Source organism: Pantherophis guttatus, chromosome 4 (genome assembly GCF_059756535.1).
Source record: "Pantherophis guttatus breed Tessera chromosome 4, ASM5975653v1, whole genome shotgun sequence".
Lineage (NCBI taxonomy): Eukaryota > Metazoa > Chordata > Lepidosauria > Squamata > Colubridae > Pantherophis > Pantherophis guttatus.
The window spans coordinates 52,644,106-52,667,267 of record NC_142066.1 but is presented as its reverse complement, the minus strand read 5'-3'; the positions used below and the strand labels follow the sequence as shown (position 1 = coordinate 52,667,267).

The following is a 23,162-nucleotide window of genomic DNA, read 5'->3' as shown; positions in this document are numbered from 1 at the left end:
TTCCTTTAGAAAAATGAAGGAGGAAAAGCCTCATACCTTATCTTTGCCTTCTATCCCAAACCCGTTTCCGGAACTCTGTAGTCCCTCAAACTCTCCTATCCTCACCAGCTCCACCCTGGGGCCAGGATCACAGCATGAAGGTGGCTCTCATGTAAGTGTATCTATTTGCATTTGGGAGAAGAGGAAGATGGCCCAGGGCTATACCAGTTTCTCCTTGCTGGTCCAGCTAGGTGGCAGTACTTATTTGACTTGACTAATCTGGGAAAAGATGAGGTTCCTAGATAATCCCAGGATAAAGACTAAACTGTAAACCAAGAAAATATTTCAGAAAAAGACCATGAGTATTCAAGAAAATTTCATGAAGATATGGAAATCTTTAGGGATTGAACTCTTAGGAGAAACCTAAAAGAATTTTACAGGTTCATATTTGTTTTTGCAAAGGTGGAATAAAACAGAAGCATAGTAAAGATGCCTTTGAAGATAGGCCTAGAAGATCTTTTCCTCTCATTACAGCCATCCTTAAATTTAGAGTAGCCATTGCCAAGTTTAGAGTAGCTTCTCCCTATGTAGCTGGTACAAATGATTTATTTCAATTCCACAGGTTCCAAGTGATACGGTCTTTGATGAAAGGAACCAGTTTCAGGGAGGTTGTTTTTGAGTCTTACAATTTAGGGATGATAAAAAGCGTACCAAGGTACATTTTGGCAGGATTACCAAAAAAAAAAAAAAAAAAAGGGCAATCATGTATAAAAATTAAGTGAAAATTGCCTGCTGGCCCACAGTAAGAATGATTTATAACTAAATAACCTGACAAGGTATTATAATTGGCTAGGTTCACACATTGTGCAGATGTGTTCCTTTTTATTTTGTTTCATGCAACATATGAATCCAGACACTATTTTTATCAACCATTTTTAATTAAATAAATCCTTTAGCATATCAATTTGCGTTACAATTGCATTACAATCTCTTGTAATGTATTTCCTTATTTTTCTGTGTTTGTTTCAATTTTCAATATCTTTAAAAAATACTGTATTTTGTTTTCTTGTTAATTCTAAAGGTTCCCTGAAATTCTTAGTTAAGTTCCATCCTAACACAGTGAGTTGCAAATTAGCTAACCATGTTTCAGCCAACCATGTTGCAAAAAGTTAGCCAATTATTCCTTTGTTCTATATGAAACATCCATCAAAATGATTAGTTTTTAGAATATTGTTACAACATAATCTGACCCTAAATTCCAGGGTCTGCTCTGTTCTCAAGAGCTGACAGTTGAATCCATAACATTCAGTGTTATCCATTGTTTTTCCCCTTCCATAAAGTATGGACAGAACAGTCAAGAGAAAATTACAGCTTTGGACTCTGAGTTCATAGGACAAGATATGGCAAAGCTGGTTCCCTTAGAAATTGTTGCCAGGATTCTCAGGTTTTGTTTAACTAGCCTGGGAGCATCAGCTAGGAGTCTTTAATTATGGAATGGAAGGCTTCCAGCTGCTTTGTAAGTATTGGAGTCCACTTGATGTCTCTTTGGTTTCTTATCTAAAGATATGCTTTTAAAAAAGGACTTTGATGTGAGGCAGAGGCAGGCTGACAAATCATCTGATAATCTACTATCAGCTGGTATGCTAGCCTGCCTGTGCCCACATCAAAGGCATTTTAAAAGCATCTTATTCTTGCTGTCTGGTTATGATTGCTAATAAATATTGTAATAATATATGTTTTTATTAAATAAAATAATCCACATTATATCACAATAAAGAGCAATACTATGGTGAACTGTAAGAGACATCAGAATTGTATTAAGAAAAAGCAGCAAGCCTTACTGTGAGAATGTCACTATCATCTCTATAGGACTTTCTAGATGTACCCCAAAGAAGTATTGCTTAAAATTTAAAATTCATTTTATCTCCATTATAGGATTCCCAGTCAATCAAGAATGCCATTTCCATTTTAAATTTAGATTATTTCATGGAGACAGGATAGTCTTTCTTTCAATTTTACATAGTAATTCTGATAAATAGAACACCATTTCTCATAACACTGGTATCCTCAAGTGTTAACATGTGAAGAGTTCTTGAAATTATATTGTAACTGATTAGATTTATTGCTTTCAGTAAAAAGTACTGATCCAGCTGACCATTTCAAATTTTAATTGATACTTTAACTCCATTTCATATGTGGGAACTGATTTCATTTCCCCTGCCTTTAAAAGGACATATTAAACATTCACAGGAAGCTCCATATATCATGTATTGTAGTACAGTAATTTACTATGGAATATAGAAGAGCATGGAAAGTAGTGGTCAAGTTGTCTGTGATAAGAAGCCACAGATTGAATTTAGAAAGCAACACTGAAGATGTTTTTTCACAATTCAGAAACACATTGATTTCACTCTCTACATTTTTATTTCCAAGTACTAAGGAACAGACAAGATAATGATGATGAAGCCACTGTGCATTATTATTCATCTCTGAAAGTGACCAGTGACCATACATTTTTATAAACTAAACACTTCTTGCTTTCTCATCTGATCCCTACACTTTTGTATTAATAGAAGTTTCATTTGCAGTCTTCAGGGCAGCAATGGTAAAACAGTGATTCTCCAAATATTTTTGAAGTATAACTTTTAGCAGCTCCAATTTTGTAGAAGCCATGGTAGCTACGTTTAGTAGCCTTCTGGAAGTTACAGGTTGCACCCTCGCCCACCCCAACCCATGATGATTTTTTAACTGCAAACTATAAAAACAAAACTGCCTTTCACTTAATAGCTTCTGTTGATCAAGATGTTATTAAAGTTGTAATTCCCTAAAGTAATAATTTGAAAATTATTATTGAAAAATAAGTTAGGTGTACTATATCTGGGCTACAAAAAGCTGATGCCCACTAGATAGCAGCCAATTCACAAAGAAAACTTCAAATCCTTGCTGCCATCCAGTGATGTTACTTATTTTTATAGCTTGTATGTTATAGCCCTCATAAATAAATACATTCTGTAAGTGCATAATCTCTCCTTTCCAAAGATAAGTGCTTAGCGCTAGTGGCAAAAACCACTTTATTTCTTATTTGTTTGTTGTATTCTAAATGTTTCTTAGCCTGCTTTAGCATGGATCAGTGGACATAGGTTGCCTATTAACCTTCAGCCATCAATGCTAATTTAAACAATAATTTTCTAGATTTCAGTGCAATTAAAGGCATACCTTTAGCTAATGTAATAAACTAAGACATAGAACCCACTACTTATGTAGTATAGCTATTAAAATCTAATATTTCTCATGGAATTTAAATTACTTTTTGTAGCTGCCAAGTCTTTGCAAGAAGGATGCCTTTCATCTTAAATACCTGCAAGGAATGTGCAGTGTTGCTGTTTGGTGGCATACCTTTGGGAACTTGTGCAAAAGCGACTCACCAAAGGACTATAGCTATCCCTTTGGTACAGTCCTCACTGGTTTGGAACTTAGCAAAATCTAAATTTGTTTGCCCTAAAACCTGGATGATAATGGGAATTTTTTATAAAAGCTATCAGATCACTAGCGTATAAATACTGTTTTCAACATTGCATAGTGTTATCAACAGTAACATCAACAGAAATCATAATAGCAAAAGCAACATTAAAAATTAAATATGAGATTTCCACTGACTGATGCCCACAACACTTTCCAAAAACATAGTATTATTTGTGTGAAATAATAATATAATACTTAAATATAAAACAAAGGGGGGAAATATAGGAATAATGATGCAAGATATTTGTCTTTCTAGAAATAAGGGACATAAAGGAGATACACTTAATTTCAAGAGGTTGTAATATTTATTGATATTTTCAGGCTTTAGGTAATAGGTAACAGGTAAGAATGATTGTGTAATATAATAGTAGAATGCTTGTTTCAAGAGCTTTATATGTGATGACAGCAATCCTTAACAGTTACAATCATGTAAAAGGTAAAGGTTTACCTGTCCAGTCATGTCTGATTCTAGGATGCAGTGTTTATCTCCGTTTCTTGTCCAAGGGAGTCAGGGTTGCCCAAAGACATTTTATGTCGTCATGTGGCCAGCATGACTATATACCAAAGGAGCACAGAATGCTGTTACCTTCCCGCTGAAGTGGTACCTATTAATCTACTTGCATTTGCATGCTTTTGAACTGCTAGGTGGGCAGGAATGGGAGCTCATCCCATTGAGTGGCGCCTAGGTATCGAACTCAGGCTGTCAGTTTTCCAGCTGAAAAGCTTAGCATCTTTAATTGCTGAGCCATCACACCTCCCTACAGTTCTTTAAGTCAGCCAAATATAATTTGCGTCCAAGGCTGTTAACTAAAGGATCTGTATTCGTGGTGAAAATTAGATACCATTTAGCTACAAAATTTAGAGTATACAGCTAGTCTCATTAAATTACTACTCATTTAGCAACCATTTGAAGTTATGATGGTGTTGAATGAGGGGACTTATGATTAATTCTCAATAGTTGTGGCTATCTTGGCATTCCTGCTCTGGTCATATTATCATGATTTAGGCCAGGGGTGAAATGCTACCGGTTCGGTCGGATTCGTCCGAACCGGTAGTAAAAAATCCTACTGGTTCGCTGAACTGGTAGTAAAAAATGTTTTTAAAAAGTTCCGACAATCAGCTGAGCGACCTGTGATTGTCGGAACTTTTTTTTTTTTTTACTTTTTAGACATTTTTTTACTACCAGCTCAGGTGAGTAAAAAAATGCTTTAAAACAGTAAATAAACGACTCCAACGATCACAGCTGTGTCGCACGATCATCGGGGCCTTTTTTAAAAACTTTTTTAAAATATTTTTTTACTACCTATCCACCTGAGCCGGTAGTAAAAAAATGTTTTTAAAAGGTAAAAAAAGGCTCCGATGATCACAGCTGTGGCGTGTGATTGTCGGAGCCTTTTTTTTACGGGGGTGGGGGGAGTGTCCATTTTTGAAAGAGAGAGAGAGAAAAGGAAAAGAAAGAAAGAAAAAGAAGGAAAGAAAGAAAGAAAGAAAAGAAAGAAAGAAAGGGAGAGAGAGAAAGAGAGGGAGGGAGGGAGGGAGGGAGGGAAGGAAGGAAAAAGGAGAGGAAGGAAGGACTACAAACCTGGCACTAGACACAGTTTCAGAGGATAATCCAGGGCTGGAAGGGGCCTGGAGGTCATCTAGTCCAAACCTGCTCCAGCAGGACATTGTCTTTTGATCCCCCAGTCACATAGTTACATAGCCATGCCCACCCAGTCACGTGACCCTAACAAGCCATGCCCACATAAACTGTAGAAAAGAAATTTAGATTTCATCACTGATTCAGGCACTGGACAATTGGCTCACAATTATGACATTGCAGTAACTTGTAGTCATGTGTGATTGCCAATTGCGACCCTCACTATTGGTTTCCAACAAGCAGCAGTGGGTTTCAATTTTGGACGCTACCGGTTCGCTCGTGGGTGTGCACATGACGCTTCTGCGCATGTGCAGAGACATCCGGGCGGGTGGGTGGAGCCTCTCGCTGCTGCCACTACCGGTTCGCCCGATCCGGATCGGGTGAACCAGTAGCAATCCACCACTGCCAACAAGCAAAGTTAATGGAGAAGCTGGCAGGAAGTCACAAATAGCAAACATGAGATCGTGGGACACTGTGATTGCATGGATATGCTTAATGATGGCAACAGGAACATTCTCATACCTGGACTGTGGTAAGGTGACCAGATTTTAACATTGGTAAAGAGGGACATTGTGGGCGTGGCTTATTTTGTGGGCGTGGCTATCTGGTCATGTGACTGGGTGGGCGTGGCTATCTGGTCATGTGACTGGGTGGGCGTGGCTAGCTGGTCATGTGACCGGGTGGCCATGGCTATGTGTATAGGGTAAGGTGAACAGATTTTAACATTGGTAAGAAGGACACCATTGTGGGCGTGACTTATTGTGTGGGCGTGGCTTGGAGGCCATGTGACTGGGTGGGCGTGGCTAGCTGGCCATGTGACCGGGTGGCCATGGCTATGTGTATAGGGACTACTCAGAGGGCTGAAAAGTCATTTCTGACAGGTCCTCACACTTTTGACTGGTCCTCACACTTATGACCATCCTCACATTTATGCCCGTGCAGTATTCTTAACAACCATGTCACTCATTTCACAACTGCTTCTCTTCACCATGGTGACAAGATAGGGCAAAAATGTAAAATGTGAGGACAGTCGTAAGTTCGAGGACTGGTCAAAAGTGTGAGGACCAGTTAAAATAACTTTTTCAGCCCTCTGAGTAGTCCATATGCACAAAAGGATTAACCAGAGGGCTGAAAAAAGTCATTTCTGACAGGTCCTCGCACTTTTGACTGGTCCTCACACTTATGACCATCCTCACATTTATGCCCATGCAGCATTCTTAACAACCATGTCACTCATTTCACAACTGCTTCTCTTCAACATGGTGACAAGATAGGGCAAAAATATAAAATGTGAGGACAGTCATAAGTTCAAGGACTGGTCAAAAGTGTGAGGACCAGTCAAAAATAACTTTTTCAGCCCTCTGAGTAGTCCATATGCATTAAAGGATACAGCAATAGAGAGGGATGAAGGAATGGAAATTAGAGTAGGAGTGAGGGTAAGAGAGGGAGGAAGAGAGGAGGAGAAGGAGAAAGGAAGAGGAAGTAGGGAGGAGAAAAAGAGGGTGGGGGGAAGAGAAAGTAAGAAGGAAAGAAAAGAGAGTGGTGGTAGGTTTGAGGAGAAAGATTGCTGTACAATAAAAAAGATGAAAGGGAAGAAAGCCAACCCCAAGCAAATATAAAGATATTAAGATTAAGAATGAATTGTTAAACTTTAAAGAATAAAAGAGAACAAATATGAATAAATAGCAATAATTAGAAACACACATACAAACATACAATGTATTTTCTTTGAACAGAATATTTGGCTGGTTCACAAATTTAAACAGCGTTTAGTCATTTCAATTAAATTTACAATTTCTATATTTCCTTTTTGCCATATTTATTCATCTATTTTTTTAAAAAAACAATATTACCCTTCATCCTCATCTCTAATCTTAATCAAATTCAATTTTTCCCTTCTATTCTATATTATACCCCTTCCCATTGTCATCTATTTTTATATCCATCCTCACATTGGTTAATTATGTAATTATGTAATACAGTTGTTTAATACAAATTCAACATTTTAATATAAATCAATTAGTTATATAACTATCTTTTTTGTATATTAATCAATATGAACATGAATATTCCAATTATTTCCATGCAATCCAATTTCTTACAAATCAATTAATTATATTTACCAATAATAATAAACCAAATAATTTCCCCCATATATTCCTCCAAACCACAACTTAACCATTTCTGCTTTCAACACAATATACAATTATTAATAGTATCTCAATTATTACAATTCCCTAGTTAAATAGAGCTTTTTTTCTTTTGTGTTTTAAAATCTTGAACTCTCCTCTTTTGCCCAAAATTTCCCATTGTTTGCAGTTTTGTACCTACCTTTTTTGATGAGGAAAAAGAAAAAGAAAAAGAAAGAAATCTCTCTCTGCCTCATTTTGTCACCTTGCAAGTTTAGTTTCGCTTTCGCCTTTGTTTTCAGTATAGCTGGGGGGGGGGGGGAAATCTGCTCCAGGAACTTTTTGCAGCTTTTTGCAGCTAATTAACCTAGCGGAAGCTGTTAACAGGGGCTGTTTTTTCTATTTTTGCAGACATGGGTCTATTCATTTTTTTTTAACACTGATCAGCTGTAGGTTGGCCCTTTGAAGCCCCACGGCAAGAGTTTAAAGACTTTTTTTTCCCTCTAGCCATCAGCGGGGATTCAGGAGGCAGCCGGGAGTCAGGAGCAGAATGAAAAATCGGGACTTTTTTAAAACGCCGCGGGACGCGGGACAAATTGCTCAAAAGCGGGACTGTCCCGCCAAAAGCGGGACATCTGGTCACCTTAGACTGTGGAAGGAGGAGTGAGGAATACATTAAAACACTGCTATTAGGATTTTTTCTCATCAAAATCCCCAATTAATGGTAGTTTTCCTATAATCAATCTCTCTCTCCCCCCCTCTCCCTCCCTCCCTCTCTCTCTCCATACGTTTCGGAGAAAACATGAGACTAAGAAAATAATAATGATAGTCTGATAATTCAAGTACTGGCATCTCGAACATGGATTTTTACTAGATGAACTAGAATCCAGTTCTTTAGAGGGATTAAGTACCCTCCTTTATTAACAGCCTTTATACAAAAACACAAATATAGAAAAGTTGAAATGTAAACAATATAATTAAATGGACATAAAATATATTTAAAAATATGCACTGAGTGTTTACACGATTTTGTTATTTTTTTCATTTTAAATAGCCTGAAAATTTGAATTTAACTGTGGAAGAATGTTTAAAATACATCCCATCCCTTCCTTTTTTTAAAGAGCTTAAATATCATATTGAATATATGATATTGAATATCATGTTTATTTAAAATAACAATAAAGAGAAAATCTCAGTATATTTATAATACATTTCACCTTTGTCAACAGGAATTAGAATACAGGACTATCAATAATTACGAGAAACTGTTCTGGATAATCTCATTTAATAAACTGAACAATATATCCTCAATTATCTTTAAGCAGAATATATTTAACTGAATTCTGTTACTTAAATAATAGATTTACTCCCTCTTGTGGAATAATTGAAGTGTAGCGGAGATGTTTCAGAACTGACTCATTCATAAAAATATAAAATCAGTGCTAGTCATTTGACATCGTCTTAAACATCTTATTTTCATCAGTAGCCAACCAGCAACCAGCCAGTAGCTATCTTGTTTCCATCATGTAGGAGGAATGTAGGAGATAGGAAAGCAACATCCTTTCCTATTTTGCTTGGCTGTTGCCTTCATGCATGATAAATGTAAGCCTCAAACAGGTCATTTTGATACACCTGTAAATCAGGTTGTAATAGCTAATGATAAATGAGATTTCTGAAACAATCTGAACATTTGAAATACATAGAATATGGATAAACAAAAATATTTTTTTCTCCCTAACTTTCATCTGCTGAAGAATTTATCCCTCTCTTTTCTGAGCAAGCTGATAGAATCCTCTACATTGCTGAGGGCTCTGGGTCTGCGACTTTCCTTGGTGCAATAGTTTATTGCAAATTCACTATTCACTGAACTTGATAGTCATCACTCTTCAATAGACAATGATGTTGAAATCGCCATCATAGCTAAAGACAAATGAATGTCTTTTGATTCCTTCAATTTTCATATTTTTGAACCACATATTCATTCCTGTTGAAACCTACATTTTTATGATTCTTTTAATAAAATGTCCATGTAACAAGGCACATGTATCTCACTGTATTCTTTTTTAGTATGTGTTTTCCCCCTGATAGATCTCTATATACACATTTTGTTGTTGTTGAGAGCTACGTTGCAAAATTCAGATAACTTCTTTGCGAATAAATTGTGTCAGTTTGCATATTAATTTGGGAACCATCAGTTAGATGCGTTTTTCCATCTGTAGTTCACTGCAGAAATTATGTCAAGCAGGAAAAAACTGAACCTAAGAATAAAGTACAATAACTTTATTGAAGGGTTTTTTTAAACAGGATAAAAACATTATGAATTTAAAGGAAAAGTAAAGTGATAAATGAATAAGAAAAACATAAAAGAGAAAATACAGAAAAGAAATAAAATGAAAAAAGATATAAACAAGTGACCTCCAATTTTCTTTAAACCAATTATACATGCATTTATATTTTATTCTTTCTCTCTATAGCTATATCATGGTTCCCTTCTTTCCATATCCTATTCTTTCTAATTGTGAAACCCATACATTACAAGTTCCTTTTTTCCATTTTCAGTAAAAAGTCCATGAAGGATTTCCAGTCGCTGACAAATGTATTTGTTATCTTTTTCCTAATCAAGCAAGTCAATTTAGCCATTTTTGCAAATTCTGTCCTCTTCTCTAACCTTCTTTACATATATTTCAGAGTTTTTCTTTGTGGGTATAATGTTTTTGCTGCAGTACCATTTTCAAAGAATGAATTATAAGTTATTGTATATTGTTATTGTTTAGACGTTTAAAAAAAAACGTGAAGAAGAAAAACCAGGAAACTGGAGTACATGAATTGTATGTGTATTTCTGTAAGAATTCTTAAAAGTTATTCTTATATCTTTGCTCACAGGATTGAACAGGCCAGTCCTAGTAAGTGTTTTTTTTTTTTTAATTTGATTTATATGCCGCCCTTCTCCGAAGACTCAGGGCGGCTTACAATGTGCTCAGCAATAGCCTTCATCCTTTTGTATATTTATACAAAGTCAGCTTATTGCCCCCACAAACTGGGTCCTCATTTCACCTACCTTAGAAAGGATGGAAGGCTGAGTCAACCTTGAGCCTTGGCGAGATTCGAACCCTGCAGTAATTGCAGGCAGCTGGTCTTAATAACCAGCTTAATAACAGGGTGCCTTAAACCCCTGTACTACCAAGGCTCTTAAGCCTTGAGCTTATTCTCTGATCCTTTTCTGTTCTCACAGGTAGTAAAAGTTTACAGTGAAGATCGAACTTGCTGTTCTTTGGAAGTCACAGCAGGGACCACGGCCCGTCATGTTTGTGAGATGCTGGTGCAGAAAACCCATTCTTTACATGATGACTGCTGGTCTTTGGTAGAGGTCTATCATCACTTATCTCTAGGTGAGGAGGAAAAGAAAGAAAATCCAGATTGCGAGTATATGTGTGCATGTACATGCATTCATACCCACGAACACACATTCTGTCACATATATCCAGAAACATTTTAAATGAAAATAATAAAATAAAGATGAACTTTTTGCAATAAAAAGCAAGTATGCTTAAGTGTTCACCTTTTGGGAGGGCCTAGTGCTTACATATGTTGGTCCAGTGGTGGGTTGCTACCGGTTTGCCCCGGTTCGGGGAAACCGGTAGCGGTGGCGGGAGGCTCCTCCCACCTGCCTGGACATCATCAAATACAGTCTGCACATGTGCAGAAGTGGCGCACGCACGACTGAACCGGTAGCAAAGAGTAAAACCCACCCCTGGGTTGGTTCCATGTAAAAGGATATACACCATATAAAATAATTCCTAGGACATAAACAATTAGAATATAAAGGAGTAAAAACTATTTTCTATGTAAAGGAAATAAAAACTCCTATGTGATTCCCCTACCTGAAATCTAAAATGTTCAGAGACTGGGGAAAACTAGGTTACAAAGTGGGATCAGATAATTGAACATGATGGCTAACAGATTTTTCCAGTTGCTTGTCTATATGTGTCTAGCATTTTAAATGACTCTCTGAATGTGATGTTAATGTAGTGTGTTTCTTTCTCCCATTGTCTTCTCCAGAACGGATCTTAGAAGACCATGAGTCTGTGGTAGAGGTTCAGGCCACATGGCCTGTGGGAGGTGACAGTCGGTTTGTCTTCCGGAAGAATTATGCTAAATATGAGCTGTTCAAGAGCTCACCAGTAAGTTGGAACAACCTTAAAAGTAGCAACAAACATCATTTTATTCCTGTAGTTATTTCATTTTTTCATTTTTAAACAATTCCAAATTTCAGAAATGAAATAGTGTTCCCTGATGCTACTGTTTAGTAAAAACACTGTATTTCACATCTCTAATATTAATCCCAAAAATAATGATTCCCACAGTGTGGGCCATAGATCACCAGTAATCCATAACTGCTTGCCTTGTAGCACTATTAGTTTGAGAAAATAGATGAGTACAGAAGCTGAAAACTGTTTCAATAAAGCAAAGAAGTGATAATAATACAAGCAACATGTGTACTATATTCCAGCAAATGTATTTACCTCCTTCCCCAAAGTGAGCTTCCATGCTATTAAAACTTAAACAAATCACTTCTGAAAAAAAAAATGGCAAAAAAATTGCAGGAATAGTCCAGGTAGTCAACAGGAATCGATGCTGACCCAAAAATATCCAACCCCCTCCCCCACAAAAAACGAGTAAACATAAAATAACATTTGTGGAAACTTGAAAGCCAAACTTTTACAATTTTAGTAGGGGTTTCCACATACAAGTATAAGCACAATCAACTTTTTTAAAAAATCTAAAAATAAATCCACATCATAGCACTCATACCACTTTTTCCCTTTGGTATTAAAACAGTATATTTAAGGACACCATGATACAGCATATGACAGTCCAAATGCATGACTTTATTCTGCTTTCCTTTCTTCCCTATCATAGCAATCAATATTTCCTGAAGTTATGGTTTCCAGATGTCAGGATGCAGCTAATAAAGGCATGTCCCACTTAGAACTCATTCAGGTAATTATCTTTTTCCTTTACCTAAGAAACAAGTAATCTTTTTGTGCTGGGGGTGACACTTATATATACATGCAGGGGTGCACTTATATATACATGCTACCGGTTCACACCGGTTCGGGCGAACTGGTAATAATAAAAGCTACCAGTTTGGGCAAACCGGTATTTCCAACGATCAGCTGTGCCGCGTGATTTATATTTGCTAGAAAGCAGGAAATTCAGCTTTCTAGCAAATCTAAATAGTGTGGCACAGCTGTTTCCCTCCCCCCCCCGTTATTCTACTTACCTTCAAAAGGCTTCTTTTTCTGTGTGAAGCACGCATTTGGCACGCACTGCACATGCGCATGCACGCACCGCGCATTTGGTGTGCACCGCACATGCGCAGGCAATGAACCGGTGGCAACCCACAGAGGATTTCACCACTGCATACATGTATATATAAAGGCACATACCAGGGTTGAAATCCAGCAAGTTCTGACAGGTTCCTGAGAACTGGTAGTTGAGCAGTTCGGAGAACGGGCAAATACCACCTCTGGCTGGCCCCAGAGTGGGGTGGGAATGGGGATTTTGCAGTATCCTTCCCCTGCCACGCCCACCAAGCCACACCACACCCACCAAGCAATGCCGACAGAACCGGTAGTAAAATAATTTGGATTTCACCACTGGCACATACATTTGTTTGTGTGTGTGTATCTTCAGAAGCTTCTGTTTGTGTGTGCATGATAGTTTATAGGTCTCGTAGTAAGATTATATAGATGAGTAATAAGATTAAAACAATATTAAAAAGGGATTCTATAGATAGAATCACAACAAAATTCCCAACGCTGAGGATAAATTATTCAGACAAATATTCACTCTCAAGAGGGAATGAGACAAAAACTCCCCTTCAAATCCCAAAGGCCTGCTAAAATATAGACCACAGGAGGTGTGATTGCGATTTGGTGATATCATTGAGGAGAGATGTACTCATCTTTGGTTAACTATTTTTGCTCTGGGGGCTTTGGTTATGTAAAACAGAGATTTCTACATTTTGGCAACATTTCTCCCTCTTCAAAAATCATGATACCAAGTGTCTGTTTTGACAGTTTGTCACACATTTACAAGAAAAAATGTTTGCAATCCTGGATGTGCAAAAGGGAACTTGGGTCATTCCTGCTTTACTCATTCAGAGGTTTTTCAGTTCCTCTTTCATTCAAAAGGAGAAAACAGAGATCTTGGATGCTTTGATACAGAAACTAGTTACTGACACTTTATATTGGGCAGGAAACAGCCAGAAATTTGCAATATAAGTTATATTGCCTTAGTTATTTATCCATCATGAAAGGTAACAGATGGAATGTACTGTATCTGTAAAATTTTGCACAATATAAATAAATTGTTCAAATATTTTCTTGTAAAATTTATTTATTTATTGGCAACCAATTCTAGCCAGAGAAGTGAATGTATTTCTCCACAAAGCATGCAATTATATTAAAAGAATCCATTGCCTTAATTTTGGATTTAATTTTTTAAAAACAGTAGACAAATTCATAAAGGACAAGAATTTTCCAGAAATTACTCTGTAATACTTAATACTGTGTTAAATATATTATTGCTTCTTATATTTTTCATTTTTAAAATATCACTTGAACTTAAACTATGTCAACCTTTTATGGTTGGATATTCAGCTTTTTGTTTCTGGAAGGTATATTAAGTATACCTATTGGCCTCTGGGGTGTGGTAGTGATTTCTGGGAGTTTGGAAAGAGTTTAAAAGATGAAAGGAGGCTTCAGACATACATTTTGCCCTTTAATTTCCGCTCTGCATCCATTACCAAACCCTGGAAAAACCTAGGGCTACTATATGTGGTCCACAAAAATCCAACTAGTAGCTAATGACTTGCTGCTATCAGGTAGTCATCTAAATTTTCATAGTTCAGGTATGATAGTTCTGTGTTTTGTTTTTAAATGAGGCAGAGTAGATCTAACCAATCATATTGTCCCAAACCTGAATTTTTGCTAGCAAGTTGTGATGATAACATGACTTGGTGTGTTGGGGGGTGGAGATGGTACAGAATGGGTAACAGAGATCACATGAGAATGCATGTTGTGTACACCTGGATTTTCAAAATATATAATACATTTTTTTTGCTCTATCCCTGATGAAATAACAGTCATATCTTGGTATTCAACTGCTTCAAAACTCATTGAATTTTGTACTCAGTGCAGTTTGAAGAGAAAATCTTGCTCTACGGCTCATTTTTTTCTGGGTGTTTGGCACACAAGGTAGAACTTGCTGGCGTTGGCTACCTCATAACTTGCTACTCCTTCCTCTTGAAATAAAGGGTCATGTGGTAAGTCACATGGTTTGCTTGGTACTCATCATTTGTAGTAATTAATGCTCTGTCCAGAATGAATTAGCAATGAGTACCAAGTTACTACTGTGGTTTTTTTGACAACGAAAACATCTTTAAGGAGTTTTAAGGAGAAAATAAAACAAACCAGACTCCCTTGTGTCAAAGTACCAATGATATTATCTAGTTTGGTTATGAAACATATACAAGAAGAAAACTAAGCTCAGCAAACAGCAGGATGTCAACAGGTATTTTAGAAACATTTCATATTCCCAGGGCTGCATGCTACAAATCTAAATCATGCAACACAGAACTTCTGCCATAATTTTCCCTCCTCCCATAATTCCCCACCACTCAAAAAGAAGCAATTAGAGTCATTATCAAGGAAAACTACCAGTAAATTTGTAATGCAGCCTGAATCTTTAAATCCATTTTTTCCCCAGAATGTTCTAAATTCAGGAAGCTGCCCTGAAATCCAAGGGTTCCTGAATCTGAAGGAAGTTGGGCGCAAAGCCTGGAAAAGATTTTACTTTTCTCTCCGGCGTTCTGGGCTCTATTACTCAACAAAAGGCATGTCAAAAGTAAGTTTGTTAGTGCAAGATGTAATTGTTTTTTGTTTGGTTTTTTTGCTATGGACAACAGTTCTGAGTGGGTATTGCAACAGTTTTCCCAGAAAGGAAAACAGCAATCAGGATTAGGCATCAGCAACATTAAAATAATGGTGTTTGTGTGAAGCTGGATAGCAGAACCTGGCGATCTGGAACTTGATATGCCCAAACGGAAACTGTCATACAAATCAGACACTAAGAGAAGTAAAATCTACAGTATGCTTCTCAAACATTATGGATTTCTGGAATTCACTGAATGTAAAATATGTTTAAGGCCAAGTAAAATAAGATACATAATAACTTTCATCTTTGATAATGATACATTTTGTCTTCAATTTCTCAGTAATCCTGTTTGAAGTATTCAATATTATTATTCCCACATTTCTAAAATCTACTGGTGAATTCAAGGAACTGATGACATATGAATGTTTCTTGACTGCTATGCTGTGTCTGTTCAGAAATTAAAAACATGTATTGTTATGGACATGTGCACATTTTTTTCTTTTATTTAGGGAACTGGGATGGGGACTACACAAAACAATTAAACATAGTCCTCCTGGTCCATAAATTTTTAAATTATTTTTAGTAGTTATGAAAGCTACTTTTTTCTGGACAAAGAAAAAAAATATTTTAATTTAGTAGGATACTGACTTTTGCGTCAGATGCTAAATTCAGTTCTATGTATATAAATATATATATATACATACAGTATGTTTTCTTTCCTCCCTTATGCTAGGACCCCCGGCATTTACAATATTGTGTTGACATAAATGAATCAGTCATCTATTATATAACCCAAGGCAAAAAACAGTATAACACACCCACCGAGTATGGCTTTTGTATCAAGGTAAGACAAGTGAGAATTAATCTTGGGTTCATTCTACCTTTAATCCCTTTAATCTCTCTTTAACTTTAATTTTAAATGATCAGGTTCATTTAAAATATCCATAGAATTAAATATTAAGGTTCAGGTAAAAGGCACAATGAGTATTGTTCTTCAATAGGTAAATCAATGTATGACCCAACTTTAACCTTTGATTCTCTTGGAAGTTGTGGTTTATAAAGTTTTTCTTAATAGTTTGAGGGTTCTTAATTTAACTCTCAATACTCAAATAACTATATTTTATTAATGTGCTATTATTACTAAGTTATTGAGCTGAGAGGGGCATGAAAAAAAATATTATAATAATAATAATAATAATAATAATAATAATAATAATAATTTTCTTTTAATGTTTCATTATGTTTTTAGTATCTTAAGGTTTGCTTTTAAACTCTTTTAAACAGTTTTCATATCTATTTGATTTTTTAATTGGTTTTTAATTTCTTTGCATTTTATAATTTTATGTACATACGTTATGTTTGTGTAAAACATTTCTCAGCTACTATAATAAACCTGAACTTGAATCTCTACAAATAGAATTTAGAATGCTGACCAATATTTGAAAACTGGTGATACTTTTTCAAATTTAAATTGAAGGCATACTTCTCTTCTGAATGTATTAAAAAAAAAATTGCTATCCTAATAGTTGTCTGTCACCCAAAATGTTTCTCCATAAGCTGCTTACCTAAACATGGTTCTGTATTATAGAAAAAAAAATCCTAGGCCCAAACTCAGGAAAAGTTGCAATAAGCATCTACTTTGAAGTTTCAACTGGGAATAACTTAATATTCTTGACAAGTCCAATATAAAAAGAATAGAACTATCATTCTTTAAAGGCTGATGAAAATAAACAAACTGAAAAAGTAAAGCAAGAGCAAAACACCCTATGGATATGCATTTTGGGCATCTAAGAGCCTGCTTTTGAGACATTACTTAATTTTCTTAAATGTTTTCTTCCAAAGGGAAGAATCTTGATTTAGGATGATGGTTCCTGAGTCAAGGTACTCCTAAAACAGGAGGCTTAATGATAATTGAAACTAGACCAAACTCATATAGAATTTTTCAGATGTGGAAGAGGAAGGTCTAGTCAGAATTGTCATGTTGTGTGTGTTGAGTGTTGTCATGTTCTTATCAGTTTTTCCTTTCTCTTAAAGCCACATAAGGCACGCAGTGGACTCAAAGGACTGAAGCTCTTTTGCTGTGAAGATGAACAAAGTCGCACATGCTGGATGGCTGCCTTCCGTCTCTTTAAGGTGGGAACCATTTGGTTTGGCACTGGAAACAATAGGAAATTTCTTTCAATGTAAATAGAAACTTCCAGGAAATCATCTTCCTCCAAATGGGAAGGAAAGAGAAACACTCTCTTCCTCCTTATTACAACCTTGCCTCAGAAGTTGAATTTTTCCTTTATCAAAAGGTTGCATTTCAGTAACATTTAGCTAGACATGGGATTTCAGCTCTGACCCCATCATCCTTCAAATCTTGTCTGCTGTATTGCTGTATTGCTGATCTCCAATTGCATTGGGTAGCTTTTAATAATTTACATGGTCTCAATACTATGATTCCTAGAGAAAAGTTGGTTTACTGTACAGTATTGTCAAACTTGTCACTTTCAGCCGTAGAAAACTGTTACATGGGCTGGAGTTGCTCTTTATATATTAACAACTATTAATCTTTCCTCAGTATGGCGTACAGCTCTACAGAAACTACCAGCAATGTCAGGCACGCCAAAAGGAACCAGCTTGGTTTGGCACTGTGCCCCTGGTAAGTAGTCTGATAACAAATCACTTGTTTTTATTATTTGGGTGAACATTTTGATAGCTTATGGGGGTGTAGGCAATTTAGAAATACCTTCATCATATAAGCATATATTTCCTGAATGGATGAAACCCTTTCTGTAGTTAATTTTAAATGAGAAATTTTCTGCAGATGTATTAATTTCACACACACACTTCCTGTTCAGCAACTGAGTTCTAGTGACCAAGTTGGTAAGCAAAATGGTCACTATCGAAAAAAGTGACCAAGATAGAAGCACTCTGCAAGGATTACTGGTTGTTTCCCTCTCATTTCGATAAAATTGTCTCTATGCCAGTATTATTACTACTTCCGTGTGCGATGTTGTCAGCACATGAAATTTAGTCAGAGAACGAGTTTCTTACTACTGTGATAATAAATAGTGTAATAAATTTCGTTGTATTATGGTTGCTAATCAAGGTAGTGACTAAATGAGGAATGGTTGTACTTCACCAAATCTCAACCATATTTCTTCTACTCAGTTTCCTGTGCAATTCAACACTGATCAATATGTTAGCTTTGGTTTTTTTAAAAAGCATGAACATATAAATACTGGTCTATAAATGGATAACATCCATTTCAAGAGTAAGGAAGGACAGAATTGAGAGAATTTCCAGACAAGTTGCAAAACCAAATTTACACAGTGGAACCTTTATAATTACTGCTTTATATTTTATACTTGTTTTTGTGCTGAGAAAGTTTACCTATGAGATTCTGTTGGAAGGAAGACAAGTTATTTACACTGAAAATAAGAATTGTAGTTTGGAATTCAAAAAGTTTTTTTTTCAGATATTGATTTTTGATGTACATACTATTCATCTTCTTCTCTATCACCATTTTTATCCTATTCTGTTTTATTTTTTTTAGAGAAGTGCCTATTATTCATTCATTTATAGCTCCAGGTAGTTTACAGCAGTCTAGTAGACAATTCATTTACACAGTTATTTAAAGATAGTAGAAATAAAAATACCTGGGGAAAGAATTTTTAAATTCCCTCCTAAATTGTAGCTAGAAGACAACTTGTATAAATATCCTAGTTTCAGAGGGTGAAGTTCATTCTGTGTATCTTTTTGAGGACTTTGAGGCGAGTGAGTGCTGTCGAGTTGGCCACGTCCACTCAGTCACATGATCATCTAGCCATGCTACCCAGCCAGTCATTGGGGCAAAGAAGCGGTTATTAAATTATTTGAATCCCACCACTGGAGGTGACCCCTAAACTCCGCTGAAGGTGTTACCTAGCTTGGTAACGAAATGTTCAGAAACTAATCCACAAGCTCAGAGGATGAACCTTCACTCTCATCCTACACCCGAGCTACAGATATTCACCACTATTTCAACCCTAGTTTGTTCTCAAGTGTGAAAAACATCAAATTTGTTGTCAGTGCAAAAGATCCATAGCATATTCAAGAAATGATTTCCTTTTGATGACCTGAAAATGCAAAAAGGATTGTATTTACTTATGTCCTTCTTAGATGGTGTACTTTTTAAATTTTATTTCTGAAGATGATGTAATTTTAGGTAAATTATTTAATCACTGAAATAATGAAGCAATTTTAAATTTTATGCCAATTGTAAAATCTGTCAACAATTTTAAGTTCTATCTACTATGTATTTATCTCATATTCTTTTTTGTGTGTGCGGTCATTTATTTTATTCCTCAAAGGTTTTTTTTTTTAAAGAAAAGAAGCTTAAATGTATATTTACTGTAAACAAACCTTAGAATTTAGAAACTGGTATGCAGTATCAAAACTTGACATAAACCTTAGAATTTTGATATGTGGTACCAAAACTTGCTAATTGCTATGCTAAGTATCTCCCTCCTTTTTTAAAAAGATTTTTGTAAATACTTTTTTAAAGCTACTAAATTACACTCACCTTATGCTGCCAGTAGGAATTGATTATGTACTACTGAAGAGAACAATTGCTAAACTCTGTTTTAAAAATTCACTAGCGGAGCGTGTCTGATAATACGCTTGTGGCCATGGACTTTTCGGGTTGCACAGGGCGAGTGATTGAAAACCCCAATGAGGCACTGACTGTAGCTCTGGAGGAAGCTCGGGCATGGAGGGTAAGTCTACTATTTATTTCTTACTTAGAAATTTCAGAGACATTAATACAGAAATGTTACAGAAAGAGAGCTGGGTTAATCTATGGTGGCAACAGATTAACAGGGTTCACATAATATATTTAATCATAAACTTGGAATAGCAAAACCCAGTTACTGTGATATTATAACATGCCCACAAAGTTAAAATATATTAAGACTTACTAAAGTCTTCAAGGCTTTATTTAACATGTTAAGAAAATAGCACAGTTTCTACAATACATTTGGCCAAAACCCACCGTATTTCATTGTAGCCAAACTGTGAGTATACTGTATGTGTAACTGTGTGTGAATAAACTCAAACTGTCTTTAGGAAACGAAATGTCCCATAAGAGCTGCAGTCATCCTAAGTACAGGAAGCAGCATCCAATTGTGAGACCAGTCTTGGATGACTGCTAGCAAAGAAATTAAGAGTTTTGGGCAAATGGCAAGGATGTGCAGAGATGAAGCCTGAAAGCCTGACATTGGAGTATCTTGGAGCCTGAACTAGTCATTAAACAAAGTAATTCTTGTATTAACAAAGATTTTAAACACCATCAGGCTCCCATTCCTATTAGCAAGTAGCCTGAACCAAACACACAGTAATGTTCATTATTTGTTTAAAATTCCTGTTTGTTTGTTTTTATATGAGTTATACAGCTGCTCATCTCACATAGATGAGTCTGAGTGGTGTACAAGCATGAAAAGCAGAAAATCTGCAACACACTATTCACAGAGCTCATAATTAAAACAATGGCCCCACTTACCCAAAAGAACAACAACAACAACAAAACAACCCACATGGACAACAGCAAAACTCAGCTAACCTCCAGTCCCAAACACCTCTAGCATCCCATTATTTCTCTCCTTATTTCTCTTTATGCCAAGCAAAAATGTCCAATATTGATATTCCTGAACACATTTATTCCTTTGGTGATACAAGAACATTATTAGACAAGTAAATCTGAAATAATTTAAGGCAACACAAAAACTAACTCATTTATCATACGAACTGGCTTCTGTGAAACTGAGCAGGCTTTGTCAGATGAATATGATGAAACCAACCCTTCTCCAGGGAAGTTTACAGTCCAATCTCAATGTTTTCTCTGAAGAAGCTCCCACTCTATATAGTAAATTTAGGACAGCAATTTTTGTAAAATGTTTATATAGTTGCTCACTGGAATTAGTCAAAAAGTATATGGCAATTAGCCAGGATAATTACTGATGTTGTTGTCTGATGTGATGGCAAAGAAGCTCTGGTAGCGCAGCAGACTAAAGCACTGTCATTAACATCAGCTGCCTGCAATTACTGCAAGTTCAAATCTCACCAGGCTCAAGGTTGACTCAGCCTTCCATCATTTCTAAGGTAGGTAAAATGAGGACCCAGATTGTGGGAGCAATAAACTGACTTTGTATAAAATATACAAAAGTATGAAGGCTATTGCTTAAACGCATTGTAAGCCACCCTGAGTCTCCGGAGAAGGGCGGCATATAAATCAAATTTTAAAAAAAATCTTAAATGACTTGAACAACCTCTGGTATTCTTCTTTTTATGCTGCAGAAGAAGACATCTCAGCGATATAGCCTGCCCACTGCATTCCAGAGCTGTCCATTCAGTACTGGTGAGTGCCTGTCCCAAGAACGTGATATCTAGTCATGTTTCATACCTGTAACATTAGCTGAACACCTGATTGGTATTGTTGGTAGCAAATTAAGGGATGAATGAAGCCTAGTGATCGATCAGGGGAAAATAATGCTCTTTCTTATGGCATTTGCTGTAACGGAGACATAGACTATAGTGTTCATTTAAACCCACAATACAATCAGCATGACTTTTTTTTAATGGAACTCCAATCCACTGTCTTGAAACACAGTAGGCAGGATGAGATTGAATTACAGCTGTATTTATCTGAATTGTTTAACTGAAGCACAGTTGAACTGTTTCAGTATTTGATTATTGTACTGGCCTACAGAAAATAATAAGACAGGGCAACAATAAAATGCTTCTGAGGGTGCACTAATTGTTCTTCCCTACTTGTCCCTAGTAGCAAAATAGCTAAAACAGCGTACTATTCCAAATTATCATAGAACATTTACAGTTATGATATTAATATCTTCAGCAATTTATGACAAAATGGAAAGGGGTCTAGAAATACTATCCAACATTATTTTGTACAACTTCTTCTATAGGGAAATCTGCAGTACCATAACAGTCCCATATATAAGAAAATCACAAGTGTGATGGATAGTTTTTACAATCTATTTACTTGCAGATAAAGACTGAAAGTTGTGAAATGTTGTTTGACAGCATTGTAGATAACATGATGCTTGTAAGGAAGAATAGAAATGAAGGAAGATAGAAATGAAAGAATTTCCCATTAATTAAATTTCCATTTAATTTAATTGGATTTCACGCTGATTATATTAGTTCCTGACAGATTATTGATTGATTATTCTTTCCTGTTGTCAGCTCCAATTTATTCTCAGCAGCTCAACATTCACAGGGTAAAAAATGGATCCTTCAATCATGATCTTCAATATTCTTCATTGTAAAAGTTAATGTTTACACTTGAAGTTCTTTGTGAATATTTTTTAATGCTTTGCTTCTAAAAAAAAACCCTCCTTCCTTCCTTCCTTCCTTCCTTCCTTCCTTCCTTCCTTCCTTCCTTCCTTCCTTTCTTTCTTTCTTTCTTTCTTCTTTCTTTTTCCTTCCTCCCTTCCTTCCTTCCTTCCTTCCTTCCTTCCTTCCTTCCTTCCTTCCTTCCTTCCAGCCATCCACAAAACTCAACCCTGGTTCCATGGTCACATTTCTAGAGAAGATTCCCAGCGCCTTATAATTCAACAAGGACTTGTGGATGGGTATGTTGCTTGAGTAACATTCCAATTTGTAATATTAATTATACTACTATATTCAGATGTAGAGCTGTAGAAATTGGCCAGGATGGAGAGGGATATTGATGTACCTGAAATCATCCCGTAAGAACATTGTAAGAGAGTAGAAAATGTATTTCTTGATCTGGGAGAGGCAAGCAAGGAAACTTAGTAGTCGCTTTTCTTCACCTTCATAGCCACTAGAAGTTTTGTTAGGCTTTGACTTCCAAGGAAAAGGAATCACCATCTGTCCAAGTACTTGGACAGAGTTGGATCTCCCAACTCTGCAGATAAATTCTAGCAGCTTTCTATAATATGGTCCTT

At 36.1% G+C, this 23,162-nt stretch overlaps 1 protein-coding gene across 4 annotated transcripts in view; it reads left to right on the top strand.

The window, feature by feature from the left end:
• Nucleotides 1-23,162, top strand: part of GRB7 (growth factor receptor bound protein 7) — a 56,696-nt gene that overhangs the window by 31,193 nt on the left and 2,341 nt on the right. For all 4 annotated transcript variants that reach the window (XM_087892192.1, XM_087892193.1, XM_087892191.1 and 1 more), the window contains exons 3-13: nucleotides 10-151; nucleotides 10,502-10,658; nucleotides 11,329-11,450; nucleotides 12,190-12,270; nucleotides 15,043-15,180; nucleotides 15,944-16,054; nucleotides 17,245-17,343; nucleotides 17,774-17,854; nucleotides 19,836-19,952; nucleotides 21,529-21,589; nucleotides 22,739-22,826. In XM_087892192.1, coding sequence (XP_087748318.1) covers nucleotides 10-151; nucleotides 10,502-10,658; nucleotides 11,329-11,450; nucleotides 12,190-12,270; nucleotides 15,043-15,180; nucleotides 15,944-16,054; nucleotides 17,245-17,343; nucleotides 17,774-17,854; nucleotides 19,836-19,952; nucleotides 21,529-21,589; nucleotides 22,739-22,826 — 1,197 coding nt within the window. The remainder of the gene's footprint in view (nucleotides 1-9; nucleotides 152-10,501; nucleotides 10,659-11,328; nucleotides 11,451-12,189; nucleotides 12,271-15,042; nucleotides 15,181-15,943; nucleotides 16,055-17,244; nucleotides 17,344-17,773; nucleotides 17,855-19,835; nucleotides 19,953-21,528; nucleotides 21,590-22,738; nucleotides 22,827-23,162) is intronic.